We start from the raw sequence: 25506 nt of genomic DNA, 5'->3' as shown, positions 1-25506 counted from the left end.
AAATGTGCTTTTTATTTTATCTGCCAAAGCAGACAAGCTCAGTTTCCCAAATTATATACCATCTGCCAAATTTATTGCATATTGACTTATCCTATTGTTAAGTTCAGTAAGGCGAAAGAATTATACAGAAGCTTGCTATTTACCTTTCGCAAGTTTATTCTTCAAACAGCTCAATGGAGTTACAATCATCTTTTGGTTCCCCACACCCAACTCTTGCAGCTGTCTCCATTTATACTTTTGATCCAACACAATTCAATGGGCTTAGCAAGGTAATTGTCAAAGGATACAATTATGAAGACATTGACAGATTTGTTTCTTTTTCTTTATAAAGTTTTAGAAAAACAAATCAAGAACATATTTTCCTCAACCCAAGTAAATGGAAACGAAGGGCAAAATTTTTTGCCTCGCGACGCCGCAAACGCGAACCGAGATCAGGCGGAGAGTCAAGCGCTCGGCCAAAATTCAGGTCTGTGACCAGCACGGATTCGGGCGCCATGCTTTGGTCCGTCACTGGTGGCAATAACGAGATTTAGGCCCTGCGTCAGCATGCAAAACTGGCATTTGTATGCATCTAAATGTAATTTTATTTTTTTTATGTTGAAATAAACTTTAATTTAAACACAGAATTAACCATATTAATATCAAAAAAATAGTTTTACAATTATCAGTTAAACAGTTCTTGAACACAAGGAAGAAATTAAACTTACTATCTATACCTGCTACTAACTCAAATTAAGAAACCCAATACAGTTCAAATGCCATTTATAAATAAAGTTAACAAAACAAGGCTTACATGGTCAGTTGTGTAGAGACCTTTGAAGAGAGCTCCTTTCATAATAATAATAACCTTTTATTGTCACAAGTATGACGTTACTGTGAAAAGCCCCTAGTCGCCACAGTCCGGCGCCTGTTCGGGTAAGCTGGTATGGGAATTGAACCCGCGCTGCTGGCCTTGTTTTGCATCACAAACTAGCTGTCTAGCCCACTGAGTTAAACCAGCCCTCAAGAGCAGATTCAGTAAACCTCTGCTCAACCTAACAACAGTTGTCAAAACTACTTTTCAATTTAAAATCCTTCTGTCTTTTCAGACTCAAATCCTATGGCAAATTGCAAAATTGCAGACACACCTGGCTCCTTCCATTAATTACATCATCTGTAGCCCACTAAGGTGTCACATGATCTGCTTAGCTAGGACTAAATGTAACTCCTCATAAATGATCTACTCTCCAGGGAATCTCCAGCAATCATACCAATATCCCAGTGGCCCTTTATCTGTAACCAAGTAATTAAGAGGCTGTAATCAATCATGATCTCATCTTTTATGACTCCTTAATTACATTTTTAGCAGACGCACAGTCTGGGTACCTTACCCTAGGTTCTTAAATAATATTACTGCAACAAATACATACCTTAAACCAGGCTTTTAATTACATTACACCCACAAATATGATACGTAACAATTCCTACATTCATCACAGGGGTATATTGCTGAGTATAATGTAGATATAAACATTTGACTTGAATTGTGAGTAGCTGAGAGCGCTGATTCAATACTAACAAGCTGTCAATTAGACCAGAAATATTGATCAATTAACTTAGTTGGGATTGTTACACATATCCAGTAGCTTCATCTACTCATGTTTTTTTCCAAATGGACTCCCAGCTAAATCAGTTAATGTTATGTTGATTAATGCCTTCAAAAATCTCAATAAATACCTAGTTAAAAACAGGGCAAGATATGTAACTCCTTCTCAGCTTCAACATAAATTCCTCGGTCTAGATGGAGCAGGTTCATTCAACATAGTACAGGGGATATGTGGAATGTGGAGTTAAGGCCACAGTCAGATCAGGCATATTCTTATTGAATGGCAGAGCAAGCTCAAGAGGCCGATTGGTCTACTCCGGCACCTAATTTGTATGCTTGTACATATGTTTATGATTACAAGGGATATGAAGCCCAGAAATAGGCCATTCAGCTCAACCAGTTCATGCTAGCTTTTACACTCCACATAAGCAAATATTCTGTTGCAGAGAATTGGATGTTAGCAAATGTAACTCCGCTATTTAAGAAAGGATGAGGAGAAAACAAGGAGCTACAGGCCATTTGGTCCATGATTAGATGTCAGTGAAACAATGCAATCTATTATCAAGGATGTCTTAACAATGTAATGGAAATTCATAGCATTATCAGACAACGTCAACATGATTTTACATAGTGTTTGACAAATTTATTAGAGTTCTTTGAGGATATAACTAATAGGGTGGGTAAATAATGATACGACCAGTCCGCAGGAAGGTCCTCCAATTTATTATCTTCTGTCCGCTCTGTGGGAACTGTCTAGGCACAAGCCACAATTTGTTAAATGTGGGATGGGATACCCCCAAAATGTTATGCCCCTAGGTGAGATGGGATGAATTCACTCCCTTTCTTTCTTCAACCCCCTCGTTTTGCTGCAACAAGATTACTTCAAAAAGGATCCCTTCCCTTGCAGATACTTTTTCACAGTTCCAATGTATTTATGTTTTAAAAGGAACCGATTTAGCCAGGCTTTCTTGACTAATAGAGTGAATTTATTAGCTACGTCAAATGCGAGAAACCAATAAAATGCACTCATACATACGCATATTAGAAAAATGGCGTCCCGATCTCTTGACCCCACCCCCCTGATACGACACCCGGACGCCCCCAATGCCCCAGTTCACCTATAAGTGGTTCATCGAGCACCCGCCCCACCCCCAGACCACACCTCGCATGGGAGGGCACCCCCAGGCCCGATCCTAGCATGGACAAAATTACAGCCTGGCACCTTGGCAATCCACGGCACCCTGACAGTGGCATCTCAATGTAATTAATGGGTTGGACCGAGTAAGCTCAGCCTTTCAGCGATGCACTGCTCCTCTCAGGTGGATGTCTCGCGGGTGTGAATACTACACGTGTTTACAAACATGGACTGGGTCCCATGGCTGCAGAGGGGGAGCGGGAAGTTAAATAAACACTGAAAAAATGCGAGCAAATCTTCTCTCCATTCTAATATACTACTCCCAACACCGTGGGCTCTTATCTTATTAAGTAACCTTTTGTGCGGTACCCTATCAGTGTTTTTGGGAAATCCAAATATATTACATCTACAGGTTACCCTTTATTTATCCTGCTCGTTAACCCCTCAAAGGATTCTAATAAATTTATTAGGCACGCTTTCCCGTTCATGAGATCACGCTGACTCTACTTGATTATATTATGTATTTCTAAATGCTCCTTTATAATTTTCCTAATAATACAAGTTAAGCTAACTGGTCTACAGTTACATGTTTTCTGCCTCCTCCCTTTTTGTATAAGACAGTTTTCCAATCCTTTGAGACTTTTCCAGAATTTAAGGATTATTGGAACATTACTAACAGTGCATCCACTATCTTTCTAGCTACTTCCTTTAATATCCTAGGATACAATCCATCAGCTCCAGGGGGCTTATTGGCCTTTAGCCCTGTTAGTTTCCCTTGTAATTTTTTATTTCCTCCACCCTTCTGCCCCTTGATTATTTAATATCTAGTGTCATCTCGAAACTTGAAGCAAGCAGAGCTTTTATACTCCTTGACCTTCTACTAATCTACATCATCAAGAGGCTCCTGGTAACAGTTAAGCCAATCCACCAAACACACTGTTGAAGTGCAATTTCTATCTAAAACTGCACAGAGGAGTGAATCAGCCATCAAAATACTCATCACTGGATTCAAACTCTTAGTGACCAACAATTCCTTCATGGCAGTCCTCATCAGCATTCTCAGCCTCAGGGTTATTTCAAGAACGTATTTCTTCTACTGAAGGCAACGCATTCCATAATGATACTTGGAACCACACTGATCACATTGATTAACCATTCACCGTGCATTTCTCAGGTTTAAGTATCTGTGGGTACCATCCCAGACCTGCTTTTTGCTTTCACTCTTAAATTGGTTGAAAGTACAGCCATCACCAGACTGCCCATCAATATCTTTGTACTGGAATCGGTGTCTAACGTCAATCTTGAAACTCAGCCACAATTGAATCTCCCATCTTTTGCTTTATCATAGAGTTGCCAACATTCAATAAAAAATTGCTGAAAATGACTATCCTCCTAGACATTTTTTAGGGTAGCAGCCATTAGGCCTAAATAGAGACTTTACTTTGGAATTGAATGCCTGTCAATAAGAAAAGTTTATCGACATGAGAAATGCGTGCACAATCAAGTAACTTAAATGTAAAGTTCAAGTTTCTTCAGTTTCTTGTACCATCTGTCAAAGTCCATTATATATTCCACCGTGGACTGATCATCTATATTTCTATATTCTGAAATCCGTCAAAGACTGACCAAGCTTCATATGCTTCCAGTAAGTCATCCTTTTAGTAGAATTTAATTAAAAACTGTAACAGAAAGTTCAGTTCCTCTTCATTATCCAAATAATTCACACACCACTCTGAAAACACTCCTAATTTTACCCTTTGCTGGTAATGATAAAGCAAAGCCATACAGTGCTTCTTTCGGGATAATGAAATAACCTGTGTCCACATCTCAATTTCAGTTTTCCATTGCTCATCTGGCTCCACTTCTGAGAAAATTGGTGTATAAAGAAAACCTGACATTTTGCATCTGCCTTTTGCCATCCTGTAACTTAAATTTGCCAGCACCAGTATACTTCTTTTCCTTCAGAGAGTAGACACAAAAACCTTTTGCACACAGCCAATTGCCAAAGCTTAATGTTCATCCGCTGCTACCAATTGTACATGGTGGAGGAATAATACAGCAGCTTGTCTTTCACCTTTAGCAAGTTTATTCTTCAAATAGCTCAGTAGGGTTACAACTTCCTTATGGTTCTCTTCACACCCAACTGTTGCTGCAATCACTATTTGCACTCGTTAAAATTTTTCCAATTAAGGGGCAATTTAGCACGGCCAATCCACCTACCCTGCGCATCTTTTTGGGGTGTGAGGGTGAGATCCACGCAGACATGGGGAGAATGTGCAAATTCCACAAGGACAGTGTCCCAGGATCACTCCGGGTCATTGGCGCCGTGAGGCAGCAGTGCTAACCACTGCACCACCATGCCGCTCTCTCTGTTTACACTTTTGATCCATTGCTCACTACATGTCCTTAGCAATCAAATTGGCTAAAGAAGGTATTTGTTAAAGGATACATCAAAACATAGAACATAGAAAAATACAGCACAGAACAGGCCCTTTGGCCCACGATGTTGCACCGAATTTATGTCCTAAATTAAGAACAAATTAATCTACACCCCATCATTTTACCGTAATCCATGTACCTATCCAATAGCCGATTGAAGGTCCCTAATGTTTCCGACTCAACTACTTCCACAGGCAGTGCATTCCATGCCCCCACTACTCTCTGGGTAAAGAACCTACCTCTGACATCCCCCCTCTATCTTCCACCATTCAACTTAAATTTATGTCCCCTTGTAATTGTTTGTTCTATCCGGGGAAAAAGTCTCTGAATGTCTACTCTATCTATTCCCCGATCATCTTATAAACCTCTATCAAGTCGCCCCTCATCCTTCTCCGTTCTAATGAGAAAAGGCCTAGCACCCTCTACCTTTCCTCGTAAGACCTACCAGGCAACATCTTGGTAAATCTCCTTTGCACCTTTTCCAAAGCTTCCACATCCTTCCTAAAATGAGGCAACCAGAACTGCACACAGTACTCCAAATGTGGCCTTACCAAAGTTTTGTACAGCTGCATCATCACCTCACGGCTCTTAAATTCAATCCCTCTGCTAATGAACGCGAGCACACTATAGGCCTTCTTCACAGCTCTCTCCACTTGAGTGGCAACTTTCAAAGATGTATGAACATAGACCCCAAGATCTCTCTGCTCCTCCACATTGCCAAGAACTCTACCGTTAACCCTGTATTCTGCATACATATTTGTCCTTCCAAAATGGACAACCTCACACTTTTCAGGGTTAAACTCCATCTGCCACTTCTCAGCCCAGCTCTGCATCCTATCTATGTCTCTTTGCAGCCAACAACAGCCCTCCTCACTATCCACAACTCCACCAATCTTCGTATCGTCTGCAAATTTACTGACCCACCCTTCAACTCCCTCATCCAAGTCATTAATGAAAATCACAAACAGCAGAGGACCCAGAACTGATCCCTGCGGTACGCCATTGGTAACTGGGTTCCAGGCTGAATATTTGCCATCCACCACCACTCTCTGACTTCTATCGGTTAGCCAGTTCGTTATCCAACTGGCCAAATTTCCCACTATCCCATGCCTCCTTACATTCTGCATAAGCCTACCATGGGGAACCTTATAAAATGCCTTACTAAAATCCATGTACATTACATCCACTGCTTTACCTTCATCCACGTGCTTGGTCACCTCCTCAAAGAACTCAATAAGACTTGTGAGGCAAGACCTACCCCTCACAAATCCGTGGTGACTATCCCTAATCAAGCAGTGTCGTTCCAGATGCTCAGAAATCCTATCCCTCAGTACCCTTTCCATTACTTTGCCTACCACCGAAGTAAGACTAACTGGCCTCTAATTCCCAGGGTTATCCCTATTCCCTTTTTTGAACAGGGGCACGACATTCGCCACTCTCCAATCCCCGGTACCATCCCTGTTGACAGTGAGGACGAAAAGATCATTACCAACGGCTCTGCAATTTCATCTCTTGCTTCCCATAGAATCCTTGGATATATCCCGTCAGGCCCGGGGGACTTGTCTATCCTCAAGTTTTTCAAAATGCCCAACACATCTTCCTTCCTAACAAGTATCTCCTCGAGCTTACCAGTCTGTTTCACACTGTCCTCTCCAACAATATGGCCCCTCTCATTAGTAAATACTGAAGAAAAGTACTCGTTCAAGACCTCTCCTATCTCTTCAGACTTAAGACACAATCTCCCGCTATTGTCCTTGATCGGACCTACCCTCGCTCTAGTCATTCTCATATTTCTCACATATGTGTAAAAGGCCTTGGGGTTTTCCTTGATCCTACCTGCCAAAGCTTTTTCATGCCCTCTCTTAGCTCTCCTAATCCCTTTCTTCAGTTCCCTCCTGGCTATCTTGCATCCCTCCAGCACCCTGTCTGAACCTTGTTTCCTCAGCCTTACATAAGTATCCTTCTTCTTCGTAACAAGACATTCAACCTCTCTTGTCAACCATGGTTCCCTCACTCGACCATCTCTTCCCTGCCTGACGGGACATATATATCAAGGGCAAGTAGTATCTGTTCCTTGAAAAAGTTCCACATTTCAATTGTGTCCATCCCTGACAGTTATGTTCCCAACTTATGCACTTCAGTTCTTGTCTGACAGCATCGTATTTACCCTTCCCCCAATTGTAAACCTTGCCCTGTTGCACGCACCTATCCCTCTCCATTACTAAAGTGAAAGTCACAAAATTGTGGTCACTATCTCCAAAATGCTCCCCCACTAACAAATCTATCACTTGCCCTGGTTCATTACCAAGTACCAAATCCAATATTGCCCCTCCTCTGGTTGGACAATCTACATAGTGTTACGAAAGCTTCCTGGACGCACTGCACAAACACCACCCCATCCAAACTTTTGATCTAAAGAGTTTCCACTCAATATTTGGGAAGCTGAAGTCACCCATGACTACAACCCTGTGACTTCTGCACCTTTCCAAAATCTGTTTCCCAATCTGTTCCTCCACATCTCTGCTGCTATTGGCAACAAGGTGACTGCTCCTTTCCTATTTCTGACTTCAACCCATGCTACCTCAGTAGGCAGATCCTCCTCAAACTGCCTTTCTGCAGCTGTTATACTATCTCTAATTAACAATGCAACCCCCCCCCCCACCTCTTTTACCACCCTCCCTAATCTTATTGAAACATCTATACCCAGGAACCTCCAACAATCATTTCTGCCCCTCTTCTATCCAAGTTTCCGTGATGGCCACCACATCGTAGTCCCAAGTACCGATCCGTGCCTTAAGTTCACCCACCTTATTCCTGATGCTTCTTGCGTTGAAGTATACACACTTCATCCATCTCCGTGCCTCCAAGTATTCTCCTTTGTCAGTGTTACCTTCCCCATTGCCACACTACACACTTTGACGTCCTGAACATCGGCTACCTTAGTTGCTGGACTACAAATCCAGTGCCCATTCCCCTGCCAAATTAGTTTAAACCCTCCCGAAGAGTACTAGAAAACCTCCCTCCCAGGATATTGGTGCCCCTCTGGTTCGGATGCAACCCGTCCTGCTTGTATAGGTCCCACCTTCCCCAGAATGTGCTCCAATTATCCAAATACCTGAAGCTCTCCCTCCTACACCATTCCTGCAGCCACGTGTTCAACTGCACTCTCTCCCTATTTCTAGCCTCGCTATCACGTGGCACCGGCAACAAACCAGAGATGATAACTCTGTCCTGGCTTTTAACTTCCAGCCTCACTTCCTAAATTTGTTTATTACATCCACACCTCTTTTCCTACCTACGTCGGTGGTACCAATGTGCACCTCGACTTCTGGCTGCTCCCCCTCCCCCTTAAGGATCCTGAAGACATCCCTGGCCCTGGCACCCGGGAGGCAACATACCTTCCGGGAGTCTCGCTCGCGACCACAGAATATCCTATCTATTCCCCTAACCATTGAGTCTCCTCTCACTATTGCTTTTCTATTCTCCTCCCTTCCCTTCTGAGCCCCAGAGCCAGACTCAGTGCGAGAGACCTGACCGCTAGGGCCTTCCCCCAGTAGGTCATCCCCCCCAACAACATCCAAAACGGTATACTTGTTTTGAAGGGGAACGGCCACGAGGGATCCCCGCACTGTCTGCCCGTTCGTTTTCTTTCCCCTGACTGTAACCCAGCTACTCTTGTCCTGTACCTTGGGTGTGGTTACCTCCCTGTAACTCTTGTCTATCACCCCCTCTGCCTCCCGGATGATCCGAAGTTCATCCAGCTCCAGCTCCAGTTCCCTAATACGGTCTCTGAGGAGCTGGAGTTGGGTGCACCTCCCGCAGGTATAGTCAGCGGGGACACCGGTGGTATCCTTCACCACCCACATCCTACAGGAGGAGCATGCAACTAGCCTCCATCCCCTCTTACCTTACAGAATATAGCTACCCTGTGGACCAACTGGAACTCCGCCCTCCGACTCTGCCCCAGTCAGCTGCACTCTCTGCAAACTCCCAGCTCCCTTCATGCTCTTTGAGGAAATGAAGGGAAAGGAGCACCTTACTCCCTCCTCACCTAACTCCCTCAGTCACCAAACTCTCACTATAGCACTCAAATGCACCCAAATTCAGCACTCAGTGCAAACAAAGTCTGCACTGTAGCTGGCTCACATTTATACTGACGTATAAATTGAGGTAATACTGAGGTAATACATTGACGTATTATCTTAAGACTCTGCGGGCACAATTGAACAGCCGCACTGCATCCAAATAGCAGCGCGCCGCAGTGCTATGTGGCTGATAGAAGCCAGGAGACCCCGCACTTGGGATCTACCCGGCTCGCAACACCTTGTGAGATCGCGTAGATCTCAGGAGACTTTGCAATATAAATCCTGCCCATTGTGGGCGGCATCACTTTTTGGCAAATCTGCATATTAGAATGAGACAGCTAGCCTCGCTCTAATATGCAGTTTACCGAGACGCTGGGATCTATTCCCTTCGCATCACAGTCACTGGGCAAGCGCCGTTCAGTATTGGTCTCCACAAACGGGAGTCTTCTGAACGACACTTGTGGGGATCTCCCAGGGGATCGGAGGCCCCCCGTTGCATGACTTTGGGCATGGTAGTACCATGGTACTGCTGGTGCTACTTGGGCACCCTGGCAATGCCAGCCAAACACCCTGGCAGTGCCAACTAGGTGCTAGCCTGGCACTGCCAAGGTGCCCAGGTTGGCATTTTTCACATGGTGGCAATCGGGCCAGGATGCCCCAAGTGGGTGTTGGAGAGGGTGTGGGGATCCCCTCATAGTGAGTTGGGGCATAAGGGGTTGGGGGGTGCAGAGGGGGTCCGGTCCTCCAGAGATCGAGTCATCATTTAAAAATGGCGACCTGATCTCTCGCTACACTCAGGAGTTCCGGCAAGCGGAGCTCGTCAGTGCAGAAAACGGGACTATGTGCGGCCTCAGCTGTGTGTTCCCTGATGAGGCCCTCTATCTAACCCAATCGCAGTTTGATAGCGTTGTATTTTTTGGCACTGCGAGTGTCGGTAAACATGCAGCTAAACGGATTTGTTATGGGACTTTGTTCCCATTTAGTTAAATCTTGTCCTATGTCTTTGTCACAATTTTCTTTCCATTTTTGTATTGTCAGCAAAAAAAAATTATATTTTTTAACAAAGATTCATTCAATATACCAAGAAAAATTCACTAACTTTTAATAAAGTATTAAGGCTCTTACCTGGTCTTTTGTTCGTGGGAGGCAATTCTTAATAATATCAACTTCCAACAATGTTCTTTTGTGGATTTCCATGGGTTCATAATACCTGGAGAGTCTTATTTGCCCTTGTTTGTTCACCAAGAGGAAAAACTTAATCATATTGGTAACCTCTGAACTAAGGTAAATGGTATTCCTCTTTATTTTTCTTTCACAGTATTTCTGAAAAAAGCAACAAGATATTATAGGTTATTAAATTTATCCTCAGAATTAGAAACAAACCTCAACTTTAAAAACAAGGGGCTGGATTATATGGTTTCCAGTGGGATTAAGGGAGGCAGAACGGGAAGTGTGCAGCCCACTCATTCCATCCCCACCCCCACTGTTTCAGTACATCGCATCAAGCATTTGTAGCACGGGGGCAGCACGGTAGCACAGTGGTTAGCACAGTTGCTTCACAGCTCCAGGGTCCCAGGTTCGATTCTGGCATGGGTCACTGTCTGTGCGGAGTCTGCATGTTCTCCCTGTATCTGCATGGGTTTCCTCCGGATGCTCCAGTTTCCTCCCACAGTCCAAAGATGTGCAGGTTAGGTGGATTGGCCATGATAAATTGCCCTTAGTGTCCAAAAAAGGTTAGGTGGGGTACTGGGTTACGGGGATGGAGTGGAGGTGTGGGTTTAAGTGGGGTGCTCGTTCCAAGGGCCTGGGCAGACTCAAAGGGCCGAATGGCCTCCTTCTTCACTGTAAATTCTATGATTGGCCGGTCAGTTAGCGGCTGGTTGGTGGAATGCCAGCCGATTAACATTCTGCAGGGGGGCTCTATGCCCATCAAGAGTCTAGTGCAGAATGAACAGTGGGAGAAGGGTTAGGTTGTGAAATAGAATTGGTTCAGGCCATCAATTTATTCACCCCCTTCCGCCTCACTCTCTCCTTAATTGTTATGTCAGTCTATAAAAACTGAACAAATAAAAGTCTACTAACAGCCTAACACCGCCACCTTCTACTATAGAACTTGCTCCTAAATCTAGTCAGTGTTCCATTTTCAGACTATTTCACACCCCCTTGCATCGCCTCCTCATACGTGGCATAACTCATTCCCCATGTTTTTCCCTGAGTGACGCGCAAAAAATCAAATGGGCAATGAAAGACCGCATTCAACTCACCATTTAACAAGCTCAATAGCTTGTTGCGACTGGCGGGATGACACTGGATTGCTGACAGAATATCATCGTACCAATTTGCAGCTGTAAAATCCTGCCCAAGATTTTCAATTTGCTAATACGTTTGTTCAAATAAATGTTATAAATTTTAAAGTTGAAAAAACACTATTAGAATTACTGCTAAAGACACATCATAATTTATAATTTTTTTTGCTGCGATTCTGATTTACAATGTAAATAGGAAAAATTCAACTCAATAACTAACCAGGGCTAGTGTCAAGTGATGTGCCTATTGAACTGCAATTTTGTTCTTTGTTTTTTTGCTTCAGCTCCTAAATAACAATAAAGATGTTTTACGGCAGAAACATCCCTTTATCAGACACAAAGCTAACTTTGAAGGTTTCAGAGGGTTTTAGTTAAGTTAGTGGCGTGGTAACACACTGTGATGGGACTCTTGCGATACTGTAGCAGAGATTGAGTCCTCACTCCTGCCCCTGCAGTTCTACAGCCTCAGAGTTGGGTGGCAACCAGGTAACTTTCTACAGCTGACAGGAAAATTGAATGGTGAATTGCTCTATCACGTCTCTTATTAGAGGACCTTGGTACAGGCTGGTTACTCTGTTAGAGACAGGAATTGAACAGCTAGGAAATCAGCAATGACTGAAAATGTGGGTAATGATAGATGGGTGCATGCTCTCATAGCAGGATATTAAATCCTTGAAGAATAGAAACCTTACCTGACAAACCAGTGAGTAATAGTTTTCTATTACATTTATTGTACGGTAATCTCTGATACAAAACAAATTGCCGAAACAGTAATCTCAATATGAGGTTGAAATCCAAAAGTAAAAGCAGAACAGATATTGCCATACCATCCTTACACGTTTCCTTAATAAAATATGTGACTACTATGTGAAAGTAGGACTTTAGTCACCATGATATCAACTGTATCAAGAACTAAGGACACTAGGAACTGTCCAGGGAAACTATTTGAACCAGACTGAAATATGAGGCCACTGTGACATCAAGTATATTTTGATGAGCTTGGTCATTCCTGGAACAAAGTGTAACGCTTTGAAGACATAAAGCAAATATAACACTATTGGAAGAAAGAGAAATATTAAAATTACTCAAATGAAAATAATTTTTAATTAAAACATTTTCTTTTTGAAGTAACACTTCACACATACAAGGGAGATGTCAGAAAGTAGCTGTTATTCATTAAAAGGATGTGTCCGAAAGATAATCTTGACTGCTTACAATACAGAAGAGCTATATTTGGACTATCCTCTGACTAACTGTGCATTATAAACTGGCAACTGGAAGTGTAACATTATAAAGACACCAACAGCTGCCTCATGTAACATGATAATGTGGCTCATGGTTAGTGAATTCCACTCCAATATTTCTACAGCTACATCCCAACCAAATTCTGCATGACAGGAAACCTCATTCACAATTCAAAGTAAAAATCTCCATTGTTGACCAATCACTCAGAACTGTGGATTGCTACTTTGAAGCACCGTACGTAGAAACTGCCAATAATGCAATCAATAAAAATAGATACAGCTGCCCACTCCCTTCCCCTAAAACCAATCAGCTGATAGCTGTGCCATATTCTTCTGAGCTATGCCCGAAAGTGCACGATCTGCTCATTGGACCACACTGTGTTCACTGATGAGGAAAAACATCTTAATTTAAAGGGTAGTGAACCTGTGGAATTATCGAGCACAGAAGGCCAAGGAAGCCAAGTCACAATGTAGAAAGAGATAGATAATTGTTTAGATTGTGATAGCATCAAGGGGTATGGGGAGAAAGTGGGAATATGGCATTGAGATGAAGGATCAGCCAAGATCATATTGATCGATTGAATGACGGAGAAGGCTCAAGGGCCGAATGGCTTACTTCCGCCTTTAGTTTCGGTGTTTACTCACTGCTGCTGAAAAGTATCTATATGGATCTTATGGCCTGAATTTTCATATTGAGACAGGTAGCGAGAATTGGGAAAATTTCCGGCTTGGCCCGCTTGCCTCAGGAGAAATTACCTGCAAATGGTGACATTTTTATCGTGTGTGTGTGTCGGGAGGGTGGTTGCAGGCTGCAGTTGCGCCTGCCAACCCAGGAAATAATTTGGAGCGGTAGCCACTGCGGCTACAGGATGCCGAGATGGGCTGTTTAAAAAGTGTCATGTGAGGGTCCCTTTAAGAAAAGTGTGTTTTATCAAATGGCTGCAGTGATGTCACTGTGTGGATGGAGCTGGGCTGTGATTTTGTCTTTTACTTTTGTTTTGAGCTGGAAGCTGCTTTGTGGCTCTGAGTTTCTTTGGTTTCGTTTTCCGTTGGGAGCTGCATTCAAACAAAGAAGGTGTATTTTTGGTCTCTCTCTCTGCATGCTAAAGAATGTCTCCAGACCATTTGATAACTTCAAAGTAATACCTGTTTTTCTGTAAGGAACTCAAACATACTGTTTTCGTAGAAAAATGGTGTTTGGCTTATGGATGTTATTAGGAAAGTTATTAAGGGTTACCTATAGAGTACTGTATCTTTGGGGGGGGGGGGGGGGGGCGGGGTATTTGTGTTGATAGTTGATAAGATGTTTACTGTGTGTTTATAAAATGTTAACTGAATTCATAGAATAAACATTGTTTTGTTTAAAAATACTTAAGGTAGGGGCAGCACGGTGGCGCAGTGGGTAGCACTGCTGCCTCACGGCGCTGAGGTCCCAGGTTTGATCCCGGCTCTGGGTCACTGTCTGTGTGGAGTTTGCACATTCTCCCTGTGTTTGCATGGGTTTCACCCCCACAACCCAAAAGATGTTCAGGATAGGTGGATTGGCCACGCTAAATTGCCCTTTAATTGGAAAAAATGAATTGTGTAATCTAAATATAAAAAAATATATTTAGGGTCTCTGTTGCATAACACCTAGAAAGTGAGCCCTTGTGCTTCTCATAACCAAAATCTATTAAAAGTTGTAGGTCAGGTAAACTCCATGATATACTTTGGAGTTTCTAAACCCTGGTCCATAATAAATGACTACCTCGGTATTGTCACTTTGGCCGTGTTAAAATCAAAACAGAAAGTCTTTCGAGCCTTCAATCCTCCCCATACACTTCCCCTGCCCCATCTATGCCATCTCATGATCTCTGCTGTCAATTTCACAATATTTACACAAGATAAAGTTTTAAGTGCCTGTGGTTTCAGCTATTGAAACTTTAGTGTCCGGATAATTGGCACTTTTATTGTCATGTAATAAAAAGATTTATTACACAACCTACTGCCATTTTAAGGTTAATTGTTGGTGAGTGAGCGTGTAAGTGCCACAACTTGGCATGCAAGGGCATGAGGGGCCATGGGGTTGGACAGGAGGCATATCTTGGCATGGAAAGAATGAGAGACCATAGGGGTTGTCTGGGGTAACATACATTACGGGGCTGGTTTAGCACAGGGCTAAATCGCTGGCTTTTAAAGCAGACCAAGGCAGGCCAGCAGCACGGTTCAATTCCCGTACCAACCTCCCCAAACAGGTGCCGGAATGTGGCGACTAGGGGCTTTTCACAGTAACTTCATTTGAAGCCTACTTGTGACAATAAGCGATTTTCATTTTTTAAATTTCTTTCCTTCATAGGGGCTGTTTAGGTGCATGGGGTGCATAAGGGCGCATTGGAGGTGAGTGGGGGGCATTAGAAGGACCTTTTGAAAGGAACCCTCATGCAGATTATGGATCATGACTCCTCTGAAGTGTCACGAATCATGATTCATTGCAAAACTGGTCCAATTGCATGAAAACTGTGGAGGACCAAGGGCTTGCTGATCCCCACAGGTAGGGAATGCAGGGTATGGGCTCACAAAATGAGCCATCCGCAGCTTTTAAAGGATCTGCTAAAAATTGGAAATGCTGGGTATGGGTCCCGAGCACCATTTTTAAAGGACCTCTGAGTCACCTGCACTCAGTGAAAATCCGGCCAATGTGAGCATCAGGCTACGAAGGCCATTAAACCCCCAAAAAAGCTTGTATTTGTTTAGTGCCAAGCACACATTCAGGATTACTAAAGTATTTCACAAAGAATAATGACCAGTTAGCTTGGTTTAAGTCATGTTGATTGAGTGATATACATTATTCATAGACTCTGCTCTTCCTCAAGTAAGTGACTTCAATCAGCAGATCATGATCCAGTTTAATATATTGTCGTAAAGACTTCACTCTGAACAAAGGGCACCCACTCAATGCTGCTCTGAAGTACGTACTTCAGGCTTTAAAGTACAATTTGTTGATGAAAATTCAAGAATGCTACCATTGGGCCAAGACAGCTCTTTACTAACTGCTAATGTTGAGACACAAATGTAAACAAGGAGCACTTGAATAAAGTGTTGAAAAATGCCTGCACTTATGTAACTCTGACCTTACACCAGTCACTCACTGTCTTCAGGATTTGATGAGAATAAAGTATGAAAAAATGCATTATAGGGTATGCCTTTAATCTAGAAACAAGTCCCAAGGCACATGAAAGTGGGGCAAGGAAATAAGTGACACAAAGCGTAAGGAAGGATTAGGTGGAGAGCCCAAAAGCCCAAGGTGGTGCTCAATTAGTGCTTCCAAAGATGGGGTAGTGGGGGCATTTTTAGAATATAGGCATCAGAGGCCAGTTGTGATATGGTACGAATTATGTAATGGCATGATGGGGAAACTGGTCAATGGGAAGACTGGTCAAAACATTTGATACAATGTAAGAAAGGCTGAACTACTCATTCCAGCTCACCAGGCCCATGTAAAGAATGCTCACAGTTCACCAGACCCCTGTAAGAAATGCTGCCCTAACCATTTCAGACTGTAAGACTGATAAGGCCAACTCTACATAACTTGAAGTCTGAAAAAGATCAGAGAAGGTCAAGCCATTCCAAAATACCGGACCTCGGCAACTCCTGATAAAACTAACTCGTCATAACCCAGGGCCGTAGGAATAAAACAAGATAAGTTCAGGAAGAAATAATTCTACTCCGACCTTTCAATGTTCCCTCCAAGGACAAGATAATGGTATGAGTGATGCGACCAAAAAAGGTCTGTTTTATGACATTGCTTCCGTTTCTATTTCCGATCAAATTCCTGACTAAGCTGTTGTCACGCAATCTTGATAATGATAATGTATAAATATTGAGCTGATTCTCTGTGAAAATGCGCACTTGAGAAGGAATCAGCAAGTTTCACTGACTGCTCTCTGACTTCAAGTTTCAGCCATTACTGCATGCAGTCATTTTGAAAATAAAGCTTGGTATTTTGTCTTAACAAGAGTGTTGAATCTTTCTACTACAGAAGCGGGAAAATATTGACTACAACACAGTCCCTTATTGTCATTGGGCAAAATCCTTGAACTCCCTCTCTAACAGCACTGTGGGTGTACCCACATCCAATGGACTGCAGTTGTTCAAGAAGGCAGCTCACCACCACCTCCTTAAGAGCAATTAGGAATGGGCAATAAATGTGGCCTAGCCAGTGACGCCCACATCCAATGAATGAATAAAGCAAAAGCAGAGTTTTTGATAAGCTGAAGGTGTAGAGAATGGACAATGTGAGGCTGGTCAAAAGATCAGTGGAATAGTTAAATCTGGAGGGGATAGAGGCATGGGTTAGTGTTTTCATTAACAGATATGCTGTGGTAGGAGTGAAGGCAGGTAATGTTACAGCGTTGGATGGGACGTCTTTAAAATGGAGATACTGGCCTAGTTTTTGGGATGATGAAAAGTTGTTGCCGTGGTGAAAGTAGTGGAGTAGCCCAAAAATCGCAAGTTCATCCCTATTCTTGCAGGGCATGCACATTTTATGGAGGCATCTGACCACTTAAATCATTAACTGCCCTCACTCTAGTCTGAATTTGGCAGCCTTTGGTAGGTGTATGCATCCTGAAGAGTACAAAGTAGACCTGATAGCAGCAGGTCTGAACTTGGAATATTTCTTTAAATCGCCAAGGGAACCCTGCAAAGATGTCAAGGGAAACCTGCAGAGAAGTAGCATACCCTGTAGAATTTGCCTTACATTTTTATTCAGAGCCCTAGAAGTGGCACAAAACATATCCAATTGTCTTCCCTTAACACAAGAGAGGAGGATTCTTCCATGGGTTTCCTCCGGATGCTCCAGTTTCCTCCCACAGTCCAACGATGTGCAGGTTTGGTGGATTGGCCATGCTAAAATTACCATTTAGTGTCCAAAGGTCCAGTGGAGTTACAGGTATAAGGCAGGGAAGTGGACCTGGGTAGGATGGTCTTTCAGAGGGTCAGAGAGACTCGATGTACTGTACTGTAGGGATTCTATGAACAATGGCTCCTGGTTTTGCAGCACAATTATTTCTGCCCATCCTGACTCGTGCACCCAAGTGCCAGGAAGATGATTGAGCTGGAGAAGAGTGGATAGCTCTTTGTGCAAAAGGACATAAAGGTGGGCATGGCTACCTAACAAATAGTGGTCATAGATGCCAGTCATCTACCAGAACAGCTGGAGGCCTGAGGGAGGGCAGAGGTCAGTTGGGAGAGGTTGCTAGGCACACACCACCTGGGACTGGTTCAGGGAGAGATGGCACATGTACAAGCTGAACATGTTGCACTTGAACAGAGCTGAGACTGCATTCCTTTCGGGCATTTTGCTCCTGCTTCGGGAGGGCTTTAAATCAACGCCGCAGGAATGTCGGAACCAAGATGGAATATTAGAGAGGAATGTAATAATAATAATAATACTCGCTTATTGTCACAAGTAGGCTTCAATGAAGTTACTGTGAAAAGCTCCTCCTCACCACATTCCGGCACCTGTTCGGGGAGGCCGGTACGGGAATTGAACCCGCACTGCTGCCTTGCTGTTTAGCCCAATGTGCTAAACCAGCCCCTTTAAACCAGGATGCCCAAAATACTGGGAGGGACAGAAAGCACTAACATATTGGAGTAAGGGAGAAAATAATGGCGTCTAAATCAGGGTAACTGTGCATGTACGTAAATGCACAAAGTAATAGTAAATAAGATTGGGGAGTTACAGGCACAGATTGCAATGCAGAAATATGATGTTGCGGCGATAACGGAGACCTGGCGCAAGGACTGGCTGTTAAATATTCCTGGGTTCAGAAAAGGTAGGAAAGGAGGGGTGGTGGCAATATTGATTAAGGAGAGAATTGCATCGCTGAAGAAAGAAATGGCCTAGAGTGTTCAAGGACAGAATCAATCTGGCTAGAGAAAAGGTGCAATTACATTGCTTGATGTAGTCGATAGACTGGCAACTAGTGAGAAGGATTCAGAAGAACAAATATGCAGGGAAATGGAAGAAAACATTATAGAATAATTATAAAGGGAGACTTTAATTACCCAAAAGTGGTTAGCACTGCTGCCTCACGGTGCCGAGGACCCGGATTTGCTCCCGGCCCCGGGTCACTGTCTGTGTGGAGTTTGCACATTCTCCCCGTGTTTGCGTGGGTTTCGCCCCCACAACACAAAAATGTGCAAGCTAGGTGGATTGGACACGCTAAATTGCCCCTTAATTGTAAAATATGAATTGGGTACTCTAAATTTAAAAAAAAATTTGGCAGATGGAATATAATGTAGGAAAATGTGAAGTTATACACTTTGGTAAGAAGAATAATTGAGCTAAATATTATTTAAATTGAGAAAGACTGCAGAAGGCTGAAGCTCAGGGGGATGTGGGGTTCCTCATGCACAAATCTCAAAAAACTAGAATGAAAGTTCAGCAGGTAATAGGGAAAGCAAATGGAACTTTAGCTTTCATTTCAAAGGGAATGGAGTATAAAAATAGGGAAGCTTTGCAAAAACTGAACAAGGCACTAGTTAGACCACACCTGGAATACTGTGAACAGTTTTAGTCCCTATATCTAAAGGAAAGATATATTGGAATTGGAGGCAGTCCAGAGTAGTTACTAGGTTGATTCCAGGAATAGAGAGAATATGTTAGGGAGGTTGAGTAGGTTGCGATTGTCGAGTTTAGAAGAATGAGAGGTGACCTTATTGAGCCATATAGGATTTTCAGGGGGCCTGACAGGGTAGATGCTGAGAGTTTTTTTCCCCTTGAGGGAGAGTCTAGGACCAGAGGACATAATCAAAGAGTAAGGGGTTGCCCATTTAAGACAGAGATGAGGAGGAATTTGTCTCTTAGAGGGTAGCGAATCTGTGGAATTCTTTACTGCACAGAGCTGTAGAGGCTGGGTCGACATTTTTAATCAGTAAAGGAATCAAGGGTTTTGGGGATGAAGCAGGAAAGTGGAGGTGAGGATTATAATTTCAGATCAGTCATGAATGGTGAAGCAGATTCCATGGACTGTTCTCCTTGGAGAGGAGAAGGTTAAGAGGAGATTTGATAGAAATGTTCAAAATCAAGAGGGGACTGGATAGAGTAGATGGGGAGAAATTGTTCCTGCTCATAAAAGGATCAAGAACAAGAGGGCACAGATATAAAGTGATTTGCAAAGGAAGCAAATATGATGAGAAAAAAAACATTCCACACTAGTGGTTCGGGTCTGGAATGCACAGCCTGGAAATGTGGTGGAGGCAGGTTCAATCAAGGCATTCAAGAAGGCATTAGATGATTACTTGAATAGAAACTATGGGCATGGGAAAGGCAGGTAATGGCACTAAGTCATGATGCTCATTTGGAGAGCCGGTACAGACACAATGGGCCAAATGGCCTCCTTCTGCGCTGTAACAATACTGTGATTCTCCCCACTCTACTATTACCAGCAAGCCAGGGATCGAGCCTGGTCCAATGAAGATTGCAGGAGAGCATGCCAAGAGTAGCACCAGGCATACCTAAAAATGAGGTGCCAACCTGGAGAAGCTACAACACAGGACGACTTATGTGCCAAACAGTAAAGCAGCAAGTGATGGAACCAAGCAATTCTACAACCAACGGGTCAGATATTATCTCTGCAAACCTGCCGCATCCAGTCATGAATGGAGGAGGACAATGAAACAATGACAGGAGGAGGAGGCTGCACAAATATCCTATCCTCAATGATGGGGGAGCTCAGCACATCAATCCAAAGATAAGGCTGAAGCATTTGCAAAGTTTTTCAGGCAGAAGTGCCAGATGAGTGATCCATCTTGGCCTTATCCTGAACATCACAGATGCCAGTCTTCAGTCACGATAGCACAGTGGTTAGAACTGCTGCTTCACAGTGCCAGGGTCCCAGGTTTGAGTCACTCTCTGTGCGGAGTCTGCACGTTCTCCCTGTGTCTGCGAGAGTTTCCTTCGGGTGCTCTGGTTTCCTCCCACAAGTCCCAAAAGTCGTGCTGTTAGGTAATTTGGACATTCTGAATTCTCCCTCTGTATACCTGAACAGGCGCCGGAATGTGATGACTAGGAGCCTTTCACAGTAACTTAATTGCAGTGTTAACGTAAGCCTACTTGTGACAATAAAGATTATTATGTGAATCACTCCATGCCATATTAAGAAATGGCTGAAGGCACTAGATTTAAGGGGCATCTTGACAAATACATGAATAGGATGGGAATAGAGGGATACGGAACCAGGAAGTGTAGAAGATTGTAGTTTAGTCGGGCAGCATGGTCGGCACGGGCTTGGAGGGCCGAATGGCCTGTTCCTGTGCTGTACATTTCTTTGTTCTTTGTTTGTTGTTTGTATATTGCATAGACTAGAGACCCTGACAAGGGTCCACAAGGAAGAGTGATCAAGAAGGTAAGTGCCCATGGAATCCCGGGCAATTTGGCAAACTGGATCCAAAACTGGCTTGGCGGCAGGAGGCAGAGGGTGATGGTCAAAGGTTGCCTTTGCGAATTGAAGCAGTGGTGTATCCAGTGGTGTACTGTAGGGATTGGTGCTGGAACCTTGCCTTTATTAGCCGAGGCATAGAAGAGCAGTGAGGTAATGATGGAGCCATACAAAGCCCTCGTTGGGCCACAGCTAGAGTACTGTGAGCAGTTCTGGTTGCCACACTATCGGAAGGATGTGATTGCACCAGAGAGGATGAAGAGGAGATTCACCAAGATATTTCCTGGGTTGGAGCTGTTTAGCTGGTCAGTCTGGGGATGTTTTCAAACAAAGAACAAAGAACAAAGAAATGTACAGCACAGGAACAGGCCCTTCGGCCCTCCAAGCCCGTGCCGACCATACTGCCCGACTAAACTACAATCTTCTACACTTCCTGGGTCCGTATCCTTCTATTCCCATCCTATTCATATATTTGTCAAGATGCCCCTTAAATGTCCCTATCGTCCCTGCTTCCACTACCTCCTCCGGTAGTGAGTTCCAGGCACCCACTACCCTCTGCGTAAAAAACTTGCCTCGTACATCTACTCTAAACCTTGCCCCTCGCACCTTAAACCTATGCCCCCTAGTAATTGACCCCTCTACCCTGGGGAAAAGCCTCTGACTATCCACTCTGTCTATGCCCCTCATAATTTTGTATACCTCTATCAGGTCTCCCCTCAACCTCCTTCGTTCCAGTGAGAACAAACCGAGTTTATTCAATCGCTCCTCATAGCTTATGCCCTCCATACCAGGCAACATTCTGGTAAATCTCTTCTGCACCCTCTCTAAAGCCTCCACATCCTTCTGGTAGTGTGGCGACCAGAATTGAACACTATACTCCAAGTTGGCCTAACTAAGGTTCTATACAGCTGCAACATGACTTGCCAATTCTTATACTCAATGCCCCGGCCAATGAAGGCAAGCATGCCGTATGCCTTCTTGACTACCTTCTCCACCTGTGTTGCCCCTTTCAATGACCTGTGGACCTGTACTCCTAGATCTCTTTGACTTTCAATACTCTTGAGGGTTCTACCATTCACTGTATATTCCCTACCTGCATTAGCCCTTCCAAAATGCATTACCTCACATTTGTCCGGATTAAACTCCATCTGCCATCTCTCCGCCCAAGTCTCCAGACAATCTAAATCCTGCTGTATCCTCAGACAGTCCTCATCGCTATCCGCAATTCCACCAACCTTTGTGTCGTCTGCAAACTTACTAATCAGACCAGTTACATTTTCCTCCAAATCATTTATATATACTACAAAAGAGCAAAGGTCCCAGCACTGATCCCTGTGGAACACCACTGGTCACAGCCCTCCAATTAGAAAAGCATCCCTCCATTGCTACCCTCTGCCTTCTATGGCCTAGCCAGTTCTGTATCCACCTTGCCAGTTCACCCCTGATCCCGTGTGACTTCACCTTTTGTACTAGTCTACCATGAGGGACCTTGTCAAAGGCCTTACTGAAGTCCATATAGACAACATCTACTGCCCTACCTGCATCAATCATCTTAGTGACCTCCTCGAAAAACTCTATCAAGTTAGTGAGACACGACCTCCCCTTCACAAAACCGTGCTGCCTCTCACTAATACGTCCATTTGCTTCCAAATGGGAGTAGATCCTGTCTCGAAGAATTCTCTCCAGTAATTTCCCTACCACTGAAGTAAGGCTCACCGGCCTGTAGTTCCCGGGATTATCCTTGCTACCCTTCTTAAACAGAGGAACAACATTGGCTATTCTCCAGTCCTCCGGGACATCCCCTGAAGACAGCGAGGATCCAAAGATTTCTGTCAAGGCCTCAGCAATTTCCTCTCCAGCCTCCTTCAGTATTCTGGGGTAGATCCCATCAGGCCCTGGGGACTTATCTACCTTAATATTTTTTAAGACACCCAACACCTCGTCTTTTTGGATGACAATGTGACCCAGGCTATCTACACCCCCTTATCCAGACTCAACATCTACAAATTCCTTCTCTTTGGTGAATACTGATGCAAAGTATTCATTTAGTACCTCGCCCATTTCCTCTGGCTCCACACATAGATTCCCTTGCCTATCCTTCAGTGGGCCAACCCTTTCCCTGGCTACCCTCTTGCTTTTTATGTACGTGTAAAAAGCCTTGGGATTTTCCTTAACCCTATTTGCCAATGACTTTTCATGACCCCTTCTAGCCCTCCTGACTCCTTGCTTAAGTTCCTTCCTACTTTCCTTATATGCCACACAGGCTTCGTCTGTTCCCAGCCTTTTAGCCCTGACAAATGCCTCCTTTTTCTTTTTGACGAGGCCTATAAGAATTGCTTATTGTCACAAATAGGCTTCAATGAAGTTACTGTGAAAAGCCCCTAGTTACCACATTCCGACGCTTGTTCGGGGAGGCCGGTACGGGAATTGAACCCGTGCTGCTGGCATTGTTCTGCATTACAAGCCAGCTGTTTAGCCCACTATGTTAAACCAACCCCCTAAACTCCTTAGAGCAGAGAGGGCTGGGGTGGGGGGACTTGACTGAGGTGTACAAAACTATGAGGGACATAGATAAGTAGATAGGAAGAAACCTTTCCCCTTAATAGGGGGTCAATAATCAGGAGGCATTGATTTAAGGTAATGGGCAAGATATTTAAAGGGCATTTGAGGAAAATCTTTTTCACCCAGAGGATGGTGGGAATTTGGAACTCAGGTATGGCAGAGGCAGGAACCCTCACAACATGTAATAAGCATTTAGACGAGCACGTTAAATGCCATACCATACAACGCTTCGGACCAAGTGGTGGAAAATGGGATTAGAACTGGCAGGTGTTTGGTAGCTAGCACAGACACGATGGGCCAAAGGACTTATTGCTGTGCTGTAAAACTCTTTGACTATGACCCCGTTTAAGCAATAATAGATTTGTTTTGCCGAACTAGCTGAGCCCCTAGTCATCTACCCGGCAATGTGGATAATTAATCAGGCATGTCCTGTCCACAAAAAGCATATTAAACGCAGCCAATTACCACTCTATCAGTCTACTCTCGATCACTAGCCAAGTGATGGAAGGTGTCATTGACAGCTGTATCAAGCGGCATTTATACAGCAATAACCTGCTCACTGAGCTCAGTTTAGGTTTCAGCAGGGCCACCCAGCTCCTGACCTCATTACACTCTTGATCCAAACATGGACAGAAGAGGCTGAGCTCCAAAATTGAGTTGAGAATGAAAGTCAATGGGAATCAGGGAAAAACTCTCCACTAGTTGGAGTCGTACCTAGCACAAATGAATGTGGTTGTGGTTGTTGGAGGTCAACCATCTTAGCCCCAGGACATCGCTACCATGGTTCCTCAGGGTAGAGTCTTAGGCCCAACCATCTTTAGCTGCTTCATAATGACCTCCCCTCCATGACAAGGTCAGAAATAGGAATATTCGCTAATGATTGCACAATGTTCAGCACCATTCACAACTTCACAGTTACTGAAGCAGACCATGTCCTTATTCAGGCTTGGTCTGATAAATGACAAATAGCATTCACGCCACACAAATGCCAGGCAACGACCATCTCCAACAAGAGCTAATCTAACTATCTCTCCATGGCATTCAACAGCATTATCATTGGTCAATCTCCATTAGCAACATCCTGGGGCCTACCATTGACCAGAAACTGAACTGGGCCAGCCATATAAGTATTATTGCTACCTCCTGACTGAAGTGGGCTCCTGAATCCCTAAGGTCTGTTCACCATCTACAAGGTACAAATCAGAAGTGTGTGGAATACTCTCCACTTGCCAGGATGATTGCCGCTCCAACAATATTCAAGAATTTGGACACCATCAGGACAAAGCAACCTGCTTGATTTACAACATTCACTCCCTCCATCACCGACACACAGTGGCAGCAGTGTACCATCTACAAAGCACATGTAGCAATTCACCAAGGCTCCTTCAACAGCAACTTCCAAACCTCTACCACCTGGAAGGACAAGAACAGCTAATGTATGGAAACACCACCATCTGCAAGTTACCCATCAATCCACACACTATTCAAACTTGGAACTATATTACCGTTTCTTCATTGTTGCTAGGTCAAAATCCTGGAACTCCCTCCTTAACAGCACGGTAGCACTGTGGCTTCACAGCGCCAGGGTCCCAGGTCGATTCCCCGCTGGGTCACTGTTTGTGCAGAGTCTGCATGTTCTCCCCGTGTCTGCGTGGGTTTCCTCCCACAGTCCAAAGACGTGCAGGTTAGGTGGATTGGCCATGCAGAATTGCCCTTTGTGTCCAAAA

At 43.9% G+C, this 25506-nt stretch overlaps 1 protein-coding gene across 5 annotated transcripts in view; it reads right to left on the bottom strand.

The window, feature by feature from the left end:
• The window catches only part of ap4s1 (adaptor related protein complex 4 subunit sigma 1), a 61893-nt gene that overhangs the window by 25943 nt on the left and 10444 nt on the right, over window positions 1–25506 (bottom strand). For 3 of the 5 annotated variants that reach the window (XR_011937629.1, XR_011937630.1, XR_011937628.1), the window contains one exon: window positions 10370–10567. Coding sequence is in view for 1 of the 5 variants with exons in the window: in XM_072488255.1 (XP_072344356.1) it covers window positions 10370–10567; window positions 11509–11511 (201 nt within the window). In the remaining 4 variants the exon portion in view is untranslated. Of the gene's footprint in view, window positions 1–10369; window positions 10568–11508; window positions 11582–25506 lie in introns of those variants that run through there. The other 2 variants (XR_011937627.1, XM_072488255.1) reach the window with 2 other exon arrangements.

The sequence above is a fragment of the Scyliorhinus torazame genome, chromosome 2 (assembly GCF_047496885.1).
Source record: "Scyliorhinus torazame isolate Kashiwa2021f chromosome 2, sScyTor2.1, whole genome shotgun sequence".
Lineage (NCBI taxonomy): Eukaryota > Metazoa > Chordata > Chondrichthyes > Carcharhiniformes > Scyliorhinidae > Scyliorhinus > Scyliorhinus torazame.
Note: the sequence above shows the minus strand (reverse complement) of the source record. Positions and strands in the feature narration are given on the sequence as shown.